The following is a 12,569-nucleotide window of genomic DNA, read 5'->3' on the forward strand; positions in this document are numbered from 1 at the left end:
CACAGTGGGGTCCCGCAGACATCTGCTCCATGCACCAGGTCTTGGAGAAAATAACACACAGGAGGAAAAATGACGTGACACATGAAATCAAGGCACCTAAATCAGACATCAGCATTCACAGAAGCATGGAAGAGACACTGAGGGCACCTCTCGAGCAGTACCGGTGCATGCTCGATAGTAGCCAGCAAAGCAACAACTGATTATTTGTAAAGAAACAGAAAAAGTGCTAAAGCCCAAACCTGAATCCATAGCACTGTGCACAGCTCTTGTGAGCCCACCCTGAAAGCCTTGGCAGAAGGAGTAAGGGAAGAAAGGGAGAAAAGGAGGACATGGTGATCAAGGGTGTCCATGAACAGTCCTGAAGAGCAGTACCCCAAGGATGGGCAGGGAGAAGGGGGCAGGAAGAAGGGGCACAGAGGATGGCTGGTCACTGCTTCCCCAAAAAAACTGCTTCACAAAGCTAAACCCTCAAAATAAACCCCACAAGCAAGGGAAAGCAAATACCTTTCATGCTCCTATTTGCCTAAATAAATTGCAGATGCTGCAATTATCCAAAACACTGCCTCTGCTGCCAGGCTGCTGAGAATCCACACAACAAGGAGCTGCAGCAGCTCCTGCGGACAAGATACCAGGAGCCTCCAAAGGGTGGGCACAACAATGAGGAGCAGAGGTGAGAAACAACTGGATGCTACACCTGCCAGAGTGGGATACAAAGCTATTGGTAGTAAATCATCTGCCCCATACCTGGAGTTACACAGAACATAGGTGTAAGACAGCTCCTGCCCTGAAGAGCTTGCAGGCAAGGCTTCAGGCTCTGAAGGAAGTCCAGAAAAAAGGGTTTTTAACACCGCTTTCTTCTTCTAATGCATGTAGTTGTTCACCAGCCAACATCTGGTGATGGAGAACTGGGAGTCAAAGGTGCTGATGGCTTGAGCACCTCATCTTCCCTGCGAGGGTGCTGAGGTGTTGGCAAAGGATACCCAGAGAAGCTGTGGCTGCCCCATCCCCGGCAGTGTTCAAGGTCAGGTTGGACACAGGGGCTTGGAGCAACCTGCTCTAGTCTAGAGGAAGGTGTTGGAACTGGATGAGCTTTAAGGTCCCTTCCAACCCAAACCATCCTATGACTCTATATGAAAATGCATTCCTCATAAAGGAAAGAACAGGAAAACAACTAGGGAAGGTGGGAGAAACCAATGACTTCAACCTGAGACAGCAGAGAGCTCATACAAAAGGACAGACTTGGAGACTGGGATTAGGGCAGTATCTCTTCTGCCTTGAAGTACAGATACAGGGAAATACAGCCTTGCAAAAATTCAAAGGAAAACAGTGAAGGATGGATTTGTAGAGGTCCAAGAGGCAGAAAATGGTTACAGTCCAACACCTCACCTTCCCCACACAGAATTGTTAATGGTTCTTGCACAGAAATTAGTCACAGAGACAGTGTGTGTGTGCTGGCTCCTGGCTCACTGAGTCAGCTTTGGGTCACCTTTAAATCCACGGGGAAAGAACAGTCCCAAATTCTTCCAGTTTACAGCTTGCTGCAAGGTCTACTTGGAAAAACCTGACAAAAATAATTGGACAAAAAGTTTAAAAGTTATGATGTCCCCAAAAAAAAAACCCGTTCTGCAGTTTGCTTTTGAAAAATTTCCTACTGCTTTTTTGGGTTTGTGGGATCATTAAAATAGCTGAGCTGGGAACGTCATTTACTTGGTTGGTTTTGCTAATAAAGAGTACCTTCTGGGATGGAACAGTGGGGATGTTTATGGGGGGAAAAAGGCTTTTTGTGAGTAAAATGGATTCAACTATTGATATGCAAAATAGACCAAATGATTATTTATATAACACACTATTATAACGTGATCAAACTTGAAATATTAAGAAGAAACCCCAACACTCTGGCAGCAAAGAAACTAAAATGTATTCTTTCTAGTGCCAGAATATTTCCAAATGAAAGCGTGTATTAATGGAATATATTCCTTGTACTTACTGTGTAAGGGCTCTCTTGCCATCAGGAGTTAAGGTGGAGGGATGGTGTGTTTTGGAAACAACACTGGCCAAACACTTGAAAATTACATAAATCCAGAGGAGACAGATAATTCTTTTTTTTTGCTATTTTTGGGTGGGAGGAAGGAAGAGGCTTCAAAAATGTAAATATTCAAATGCCATTTTTCCTCCCGAATGCTATTTTGTTTCTGATGATATTCTCTCAACAAAATGAAATCCTTCTGTCCTGCAGAGTCAAAGGGATAGGCTGAAGTACGGGAATTAGGTACCATTTTACCGACTTCAGTCAAAGCTACTTGTGGGGAAATTTAACCACAAGCCTAAGTCCCTGCAGGGCTGGTCCCTGAGAGAATTCCTCAGCAGAACAAAAATTAAAGCATTGAAGATTTAAAAAGAAAAATGAAAAAAAGGCAAACCACACATCCTATGAGGAAAAGTCAAGATACAAATGGAAAATTCCTTCCTGGCTGCGTGGATGCTAATTGCATACCTTATGCTAGGAGCTGAATATCATAAATTTCTCCATATATATTTAATTAGGTTAATTTGTAAAACGTAGACATATGTCTGCTTAAAAGTAGACAGGAACATCTCATTTCATACGTTTTCAATATCACATAATGAACTACGATCACAAGCACTGTTTATGTTGAGGTAGGAAGGCCCAAGAGCTGTTCATAAACCCAGGAAAGCACATTTACCAATAATGCAAACAACCATCCCCACCGTGCAACTGCGTCTCCTCCACGTTATCAGAAACCAAAAGCAAAAGGAGCATTCTCAGTGAAATCTACTTTTTAGCAACTAAACCAATTATGACTATGGCACAAAGGATTTAATACATGTGCAAGCTTTCAGGAAAAGGGCCTCCTGCTTTTCTCAAATTTGGGGTATTTTTGCTCATTTATGAATGGCACCACTATTTCCACCAAGGATGCTCCAGTGGACTCACACCTACATCCCTCCAACACCTGCCATCCACTTCCGAAAGTGCAAATGGTATCAGTGTTCTCAGAGCATATGGGATATAGCCTGGGCCTTGCAAACTTGCTCTGGATTTATTTTGCCTCCATCTAATGCCATTTATTTGGATCCACTTGCATGTTTTATTCCTCGCCCAGCACCCTCTCGGCGCACAGCAGAGCAGGTCCCCCTCCGAGGCTGTCTCTCTGGCAGTGTCCTAACAAATCCAATTGAGGAGAAACATTAATTCTAACTGCTGTTATCACCAAGGAGCAGAATTTATAGGCCTCTAAAATAAAGACAGATAAGGTAAAAATATCCCTCCCTCAGAGTTAATATGTAGTATGCCTTCACGGCATTAACCATAAGCAGATAGCTGAAGCCACATGCCCCAAAGCAGTCTGAACATGACAAGAGTCAAAACACACCCAGGAACAGTCTTCCTGGTGTTCTACTATTAATTCCTTCACTGACAAAGCTCATCTCCTGCCCTGCCATCCTGCAGTGTTCCCACCAGCTCATGCTCACCCCCAAGCACCCACAAGGGCAACCCCAAGATCACAGTACCAGGTCCTGACCCATCCTCTGGTGCCACTGTCACCATCACTCTAAGGATGCACTTGAGCACCCCGAGAGCCTGAGGTGGGCTCCTGTCGACAGCATCACTTGACGGCAAAGAGAAATCCTGCTGATTCCCAAGGGGATTTTCAGATCCCCTTTCTTACCTGATCCAAATCCAGCTGTGCCTCCCTACACAGGTTTCAAAAGTGCACACAGAAATTCAACCAGGTATTTTGTTTCCAGCAAATAACTATCCTGTGCCCTTTCAAGCTAAGGACCTACCAGACCACCTGCTCAATGTTCACCAGGATGCTCTCAGCTCAGTTTCCAAACTACACCCAACAGTCTACACACTTACTAGAAGAAATAGTACAAATTTGCTGAAATAGGGCTTCATTCATCCTCCCCTCGTGTAGCCAAGTAATTAGAATAGCAATTAAAAAACCTTCACCAAAATAAGCACAACTCTATTCTAAGCATGCTCCCCAAAAGCTCCACAGCACCCCAAGCCCTCAAGGACCACAACCACACTCTGCTCCCGGTGGGATCAACCCACATGGGTTTTCCTCCAGGTTCCTCCCTCAGCTCTCCCACACCGTAGGAGCTTCTGGCTTTGGTTGCAGAGTTTTGAGAACTGAGGTTTAATACTTCTAAAAATAGTTCTAAAGCAATTAAATACTTGTACTAAAATTGTTCTCACCATACTGGAAGCAGAACCTAAATGACAGGCCTTCAACGCAAGCACACCCAACTGCTTCTGAAAACTCACTGCTGCTGCTATTTTGGGGCAGGAAAGGATACCTACACCCACACAAGTAAAAACTTACTTGCTGCCTGAGTGTATCTAGTAAAATGAAATCACAACAAGTACTAAAACCTGAAGACTGGAGACACGGTGCTATCATCAGGGCACAAGCATGATCATGTCTGACCCATTGCAGCAAGAGCTCTGCTCACCTCTACTGACGGACACATCTGACCAAAAACAGCTGTTCTCATTTCTACCCATTGCTGAGATACTGGACCTTGTGTGATAACATCCCTAATTTCTCACACACTACAGAGGATACCAACAGCTCCCTGAGCTCCTGTGTTATCTGGCCAAGGGCTGCTTAGCACCTTGCTGATATGGACCCACCAGACCAACACAGCACCCAGGCTCACCAGAGATCTGCACTCTCCATTGAAGAGGCTCTCAGACACGTCCCCATGCATAAACACATACATGTACACATACCCAGTGACTCCTCAATGGCATAGGCAGCTCCCAGCCTCTGCTCCACGCACTGACATTCACATTTCCCTGTGTCAGCCTCTTATGAGCACAGGCAAAAACCTCCAGTTGCTGCTTTTCCACTTCCAGCCTTATTTTAATACAGATGCCAAACAAACAGGAGTACTCCAAGGTGCATGCAAGGAAGGCCTTGCCTATGTAAATCTTTGCAGGTACGGCACACCAGAGCACCTTGTAATACAGGTGAGAGAAACAGAGGAGAAAGACTCCCAAGAAGAGCAATCCTAACAGAGGACTTGGTACAATAGACTGGTCCCACCACCAAAAACCATCATGTATGGCCACTCCAGGCCCTTCACATGCGGACAGCGACAGGTATCTGCTAATATCACTTCTCCACAATTCATACCCTCTCCCAATGCCGCATCCTTCCCCAGATACACCTCTCTAGTAAGAAACTTTGCAGCTGCACTTTCGAGAGTACGGAGGAAGATTTTCTCTACTTAGCCTCTTTTTTCTGCCACATCTTACACTGCTCACTTTGAGGGCAACAGAGACTCAAATAAATACAGAATCCCAGACTGGTCTGAGTTGGAAGGGACCTTAAAACTCGTCCAATTCCAGTCTCTGCCATGGGCAGGGACACCTTCCACTAGGGCAGCTTGCTCCAAGCCCCTGTGTCCAACCTGGCCTTGAACACTGCCAGGGATGGGGCAGCCACAAGTAAAAAAGTAAAATCCAAGTAACTCAGAAAAGCCATCATGCAGCTTGCCTGGGACCTCCATGTGCATTTACACACTTAATAGCACTGATGTATGAAATATGCGTTACAGATCACCTACATCAATCATTTTGGTATCTGACCAGCACACGCATGTTTCAGAGGCCAGCAAAGCACATTCTGTGTGGGAAGAGCCCGGACTGCTGACCCCAGCCCAAGAGGAAGGCCACTAAATTATACCCACCACCACAGTCCCACTAATGGCAGTGAGACAGCAACTAAGGCCCAGGACTATGGGAGATCAGATTTGAGGTCTAACTATCCAACATCAACCAAGGGAAAGCAACCCTGCCTTTACAAACACACCGTCCAAGGAGTGGGGCACTGGCAGCTCTGAAACCTCCAGGACGCATGTCTTGGGAAGGTACCCGCTCCACAGGCAACTCCTCCAGCCTTTCTCTTCTTCCAAAGAAGACACAAGTGTATAGCAATGCCACCTACATCCCATGACTCACCTGAGCGTGCAGCAGCTGAGGGTGCATCTCAGCTTCCCAAGACCAGGCAGAGTTCAGGAGGCACCAAACCCTTCCATCCAGAGCAAACCACACCACTGCAGTCATGGGCTTTCAGAGAATCAACTGTCACAAAAGCTATCCATTAACCCCATCTGCTGCTTATTATTTGTGATTATTAAAGTTTGCATCCTCTCCGTTATGCTCCTAAGTTATATATTACATATGTATTATATATCAACACATACCCAACCCCTTCACTGTACACCATGTGTCGCTGCTTTCCTGAGTGCCTCTTCCCACTCCTGGTGCCATGGCTTAGCTCTGACTGCTTACAAAGCTGGGACAAGTTACACCAGAGCCACGTGCCACTGATGAGAGACACATCACAAATGGTTATTTTTCATATACTATCCGCAGTAAACAGCATCATTCATTTCTATTCCCTTGCTCCAGACAAATCAATGATTGTTAATGCAAAGTCAACACGTCCAGATGTAGTTTGCATACTAGTTAACCACTAAATTGGCATCACATAGCACAAAATAATCAAGAGACATTCAAGGAACCAAACAAAAGCAACAAGGAGGCAGATAACTAGCAATTAATCCATAAAAGACCTTTAAAAATGAGAAACTTCTTCCCCAGAAAACACAGTATGGCCAAACTGAATCTGTAAATGGGAAATTCTAAATACATGCAATGCTAGATGCTCAGAAATTCAGAAATTACAAGAAATACATATTTCCTGGTGCCATTTACTCATGTCCCTTACCAAAAGGCAACCACAGCCTCCAGCCACACTCTTAGCCCCTTCCCAGGCATCTCTTCCCATCACCCTCCCATCTCAGTCCCACTCGGCACATCCATGCACAAACAGGGTCCAATACTGCAAACGGCCCCTCTGACAGAATTCACGTTCATGGGCAGCTTCCCATGACTGCGGGTCTGACACCGGCCAGTTACAGCCCCCAGAATGATGAGCACACACATTGCTGCTGATGCGGATCCAAGCATGGACTGGAGTAACCCACAGTGCACCACAAAACGCTGGGAGGAACAGGGGAATCCAGCAAACCCTTCTGCATATGCAACATGCTTCAGGCATGCACACAATCCCACAGAAGCTACCTGCGCTGGGCAGCCACACGCTCCTCCACGTGGATAACACCTGCACCATGCCGTTTCCAAAACCACGGAATCCCAGACTGGTTTGGGTTGGAAAGGACCTTAAAGCTCATCCAGCTCCAACCCCTGCCACGGGCAGGGACCCCTTCCACTAGAGCAGCTTGCTCCAAGCCCCTGTGTCCAGCCTGGCCTTGAACACTGCCAGGGATGGGGCAGCCACAGCTTCACAATCCAAGCAATAGCCAAGACGCTCAGGCTGAGACTTCACTTGCAATACCAGGACCCTGAAGTGCAGTTCCCAACACCACTCACTCACCCAGAGCTGTGCCACAGGGACCACGTAGCACCAGGGACCGAGATCCACCACACCACAGCAAGAAGGTCTAAATCCCTCCACAGACACAGCATCCAAAGAAGCAGGCACAAACCATGACCGTAAATCAGCACAAGCCTTGCATCAGGTCTCAGCGGCCCCCAGAAAAATTAAATCAATCTGATTTTTAGAACAGTAATTTCACTCCAGCACTTGCAGACCTGCAAACTTGACTGTGCACCACCAGGGCCACATGACTGCACTGCGAGCTGCGTTCACAGCGTTGCATTATGGCAGTGATATAGATTTAAATTAGTCTGGAGTTACGCGAAGAGCCTCGTAAGGTTTTATATGGAGCTTGTGTAAATATTATCTACTACTTTGATAATATTATGTCTGTTTTCATCCCGGGATGCAAATATGCCTATTTTTGTCCTCAACGAGGATGAGGTACTTGAATTTTTTCTTTTTCTTGCAAAATACATTTCACTGATGTCACAAGAAATCTATTGGTGTGGCTCTGCCTTCCATCCCCTCCCCCTCCCAGGCTGGCAAAGAGCAATTTCTAAAATGATAAATATTGATCAACTTTCCAGAACAAGAATAAAAAATCCCCCTGAAAGCAAGACTGCAATGACAGATTATGAAATCTCTTTTCCAGTAGGAGGTTTCTGCTGGAAGGACACCAGCACGCAGAAAGGTGAGATTCAGAAACCCATTACAACCTCAAGAACAGCTTTTCATCACTGATGGAACATATAATGGAAGCTGTTGTTTAAAAGAAACTGATCTACACAGAGTTAAAGACTGGAAAGGTTGTGGCGTGCACACCTATGGTATGACAGCATCCCCACAAGTTGCAGCCCAGTGCTATGGCATCGCGTTTTCCTCTCTGCAGATGAGATGTGCAACACTCAAACCCACTCCAAAATTCAGTGAATTCCCACAGTGGCTGAAACCAGGGTAAAACAGACATAAAACATGCCCCTCCAAGCTTCAAATCCTCTATTTTAGGGTAGATGAGAAACTTCAAAAGATGGAACTGTTAAATCTTGTCACTGAGACCCAAATTTGAATGTATGTCATAATCTGTAATTAATATGCAGCACCCATCAGCGTGTTTTCCTCAATCCCAAAGTACATCCATGGTGTCACCTCTTAGATTTTGGGGTGATGGTGTGGGGCCAGGCAGAGAAAAAGCAGCATCAGAAAATCTCGGTTTGGAGAAAGAAAACGTATTAAACCTTAAAATTAAAAAAAAATCAATTACAGCTAAACGGTTTCTTTGGATATAACCGCAGAGTACGTGAAAGTTATGGGATGCAGCTCAAGGAAGGGAATTCTTGGAAGTACAAGAAGATGGAAAAGCCACCACATTAACGCTTCCTGGATAAAACCATGAATAAAATATTCTCTGGGATTCTTCAATCCAGTTTGGAGCATTATGTGCCATTTTTACCCATGCGTGCACCCCACTCTAACTGCCCCAGTGCTGCTCTGCCACCGAGGTACTCGCTTCAAAGAGAGATCCAGGAAGAGGGTGGGTCCTTTCCAGGGAGGTGGGGGGGGGGGGGATATTAATGCAGAAATAAACCCATGAAGTTGACATTCTCTCCTCCACCCGACAGTTCTCCTGCTTCGACAATTTTTTTCCATCACACCCCCCCCACTTTGAACAACCCCAAATGTGAAACGAATAAAGGGGAGGCGAGAAAACAGCCCCCCCAAGCCTCTGAATTCACCAGGCACTCCTGCGTCGTTTCCAGCAGTTATCAAGTTACAGTGAAATAAAAAATAAAAACTGGAAAAAAAATAAAAAAAAAAAAAACAAAAAAACACTTCAGGGCTTTGAGATCCAGATTTAAAAATAAATTCTGGATTGAAATTTAATCTTTCCTTTTTAAGCACCCGGATTTCAGCATCTGCTGCCCGGCAGCTCCAGGAACTCACTTCTGAGTTCAAAATTTAAAAATGCCTTTTTGGAAAAAAGAAAAAAAAAAAAGAATCAATAAAAAAGAAAAAGAAAAAAACCACCAAAAAAACCCCAAACTGCTGCAGCTGTGAGCCAGCCATCTTGCTATTTTGTCCCCATTTTAGAGAGGAGACTGTGTCAAGGTTGGTAAAACTCAATGTTGACCTAATCTTTCCTTTCCTCTCCCTCCCCCACTTTGGGGGGGAAAGGCCACGTCTCTCTCCTATATTGCTTTTTTCTTGAAACAATGCGTGTTTCAGTGCTCTTTTGTTATTTATTTTTAAAAAGATCAATACCAAGACCCCAGTATTCAAGGGCAACCCTATAATAATAAACCAGTGTGTGCTCAGTCCAGAACTCGCAGGCCCCCCGTAACAGCAAAATAATAGGAATGGAACAGCCTCAAAAAAAAAAAAAAAGAAAAAAAAGAAAAAAAAAAAAGAAAAAAATTAAAACAAAAAAAAATTTATGGAAAAATACAAGATTTTCAATTCAAACTCCAGGAAGGGGGTTTATAGGAAGAGCCAAAGAGAAAAAAGGATTTGGAAATTGTAAAAGAAATATCATGGCTGAGCCCTTTAAAAGCACTTTAGTTTTGCTGGTTTAAAGGGGGGAAAAAAAATCAAAATCACTAAATCTGCAATTCTCTTTTTCACAATATTGTTAATTATGCATATTCATAAAATCATGGCGGACCTTATCATAAACCTGGGTAAACACTAGATTTGTGTGATCCACAGGATCTGCACTTGGTACAGTGTGTTTTATAAAAGAAGGAAGAAAAAAACCCAACTAAAATCCCTCCTATGGAAATTTTTTTCTCTACAAAAGAAGTAGGAAATGAAATGCTGGAAAGTCTGGTTTAATTATGCCAGGAGAAACCAGCCGAAAAGCCAAGAAATTCAAACATAAAACTGACATCCGACTCTTCATTTTGCTTGTCCTCGTGTTTTCCTGGCCTGTGTTTAAGAAGCTCATTGTTTCTGCGCAGTTTTGCATGAAATCCAAAATCACCCCCCAAAGAAAAAAAAAATTAAAAAAAAAAAAAAGGAAAATTTGGGTGTGTCCACAGCAAATTTTCTGGGCTCTCATTTTCCTGAAAAACTCCTCATTTGACACAAATAACTTTCAGCACTGCAGCGAAGAACGAAAAAAAAGCACCCAAAATTGAAGAAAATCAGTTTCGTGCTGCACAAGTTCAAAATTACAATGAAGTACAATTCCTAATTGCTCCGGAACAGCAATTCTCCCACTTTCCCAAACTAATCCCAGACTGCAGCTCCCAGCCCCCGGTGTCCATCTCCAACTTGATCCACTTCCCCCCCAGGCACCCTGCTGCCTTCTCCTCCCGAAAGACCCGGGGTGCTGGGGGACACACAGAAACCTGAATTCATTCAAATTCCAGCTTAATTTTCATTTCCATAAGAACCGGGCTGTGAATCCGAAGGGACAAAATCGGGATTTGAGGCGATGGGGAGCAGCGGGGGGTGCTCCGAGGCTGTGGGGATGGGCCCCAAACCCCCCCGCCCCAACTTTGTGCAAAATAAGAAATAGCAAAATATTTCCTTTTTTTTTTTTTTTTCAATTTTAATTTCTTTTTTTTTTTTTTATTTACGGAATAGTCTCCTCCAGGGGGCGTCGTTTTAATGGAAAAAAAAAATGAAAAAAAAAAATCCACCCACTGCTCGGGAGCAAAATTAGAGAAGGGGGAAAAAAGGGGGAAGAAGAAGAAAAAGCCCCGGGAAAGGGAGCGGGGCAGCGGCGGCGCCCGGCGGGCCGGAGCGCGGGGCGGCCGGGCCGGGGCAGGGCAGGGCCGGGGTGCGGGCTCCGGGCCGGGCCGCGGCCGGCGGCTCGTCCCCGCCGACATGGCTGCTGGCGCCGCTTTGTTTTCCGCCGCGGTCCGAGGCGTGCGGCGGGGCCGGTGCGGGCCGTGGAGCCGCTGCCCCGGCTGCGCCCCCCGCGCACTGCGCCAAAGCGCCGCCGGCGGGGCTCCGCGACGGGGCGGCTGCGGCTGCCGCCCTCCCTCTCCCTTCCTCCCTCCGCCTCCCCCCGGGGGACACGCCGCCCGGCCGCCGCGTTACCTGCGCTCCCGTCGCCGCCGCCGCCGGAGCGGAGCCGTCCGGCTGGTTCATGAGGCTGAGGCTGGGGCTGGAGGCACGCGAGCCCCGCGCCGCCGGGGCCTGCGATCCGCCGCGCACAATGCCGGCGCCGCCGCCGCCGCCGCTGCCTCCTTTCCGCCCTCCCAGGAGCGGCGAGTGGGGGCGATGCCCCCGCTGCGCGGGTGGGCGGCTCGCCGGGCTGCTGCAGCCCCCCTTCCCCCCGGGGGCATGGGCCGGGGCGGCCGCCGCGGGCACGGGCGCTGCCGCTAGCGGCGCGGCGCGCAGGGCTGGGCGGGCGCCTCCCGCTGCCGAGCCCGCGCCGCCGCCATCACGAGCCGCTCTGGGGGCAGCTCCAGCCGCAGCGCTCGCAGCCAGCGGCGGCGGGAGAAAGGGGCTGAGTCTGGCCCAGCGCGGGAGCCGCGCCGCCGGCCGGCCCCGCACTGCCCTCCGCCCCTGCGCGGCCCCGGCCCGGCCCCGCGCCGGCCACCACCGCGGCCGTACAGCTCGGCCGCCGCTTGCCGCCGCCCGGCGGGCGCGGAACCGCTCCACGCTGTGGGGCCGCCGCCGCGGCGCCCCTCGTGGGGTGGCGATGCGGAGGGGAGGGAGTGTGCGGACCCCGGCCCGCAGCCTGCCCTCGAGAGCCCCGGGACAGCACCGGGACCGGGCCCCAGCCTCGCCTGTGCGGCCCCGGTCTGGCCCCGAGGGCAACGACAGGGAGTCCGGCCGGGGCAATGGGGGTAACCTGGGGTGCACACCACACCCCGGAGCCTCTCCCGGGGGCTACCGGCTGCACCTCGGCGTGTCTGAAAGCAAAGGGCTCTGGGGCAAAGCGGGACCGAGGGGATGCGGGAGTGAGGGGACCAGAGAAGGGCCTGGGGAGCATCGCCCCAGCCTGCACTCCTCTTGCAGCACACCCAGCCTGTCTGCCCCTGTAGCCCCAAAGTCCCCAGACATTGCCCCCCCCGTGTCTGAGAGCTGCTTCACCATGAGTAAAGCCTTCTCCCACCCTGGCATAAAACTCATCCCAACACCATCTCCCACCCAAAGAGCTTTTCCTGAGCC

General features: G+C 48.2%; 1 protein-coding gene across 5 annotated transcripts in view; it reads right to left on the reverse strand.

Moving 5' to 3' along the window:
* Positions 1–11,921, reverse strand: part of ZNF618 (zinc finger protein 618) — a 149,840-nt gene extending 137,919 nt beyond the window's left edge. For 4 of the 5 annotated variants that reach the window (XM_061378015.1, XM_061378013.1, XM_061378012.1 and 1 more), the window contains exon 1: positions 11,490–11,921. In XM_061378015.1, the coding sequence (XP_061233999.1) occupies positions 11,490–11,540 (51 nt within the window). In that variant the 5' untranslated portion in view covers positions 11,541–11,921. The remainder of the gene's footprint in view (positions 1–11,489) is intronic. The other variant, XM_061378009.1, reaches the window with a different exon arrangement.
* Positions 11,922–12,569: the final 648 nt, after the last annotated feature.

This window comes from Neopsephotus bourkii, unplaced genomic scaffold, assembly GCF_033783945.1.
Source record: "Neopsephotus bourkii isolate Nb327-2 ecotype Australia unplaced genomic scaffold, CSIRO-AGI_Nbou_v1 NB_1761, whole genome shotgun sequence".
NCBI lineage: Eukaryota > Metazoa > Chordata > Aves > Psittaciformes > Psittacidae > Neopsephotus > Neopsephotus bourkii.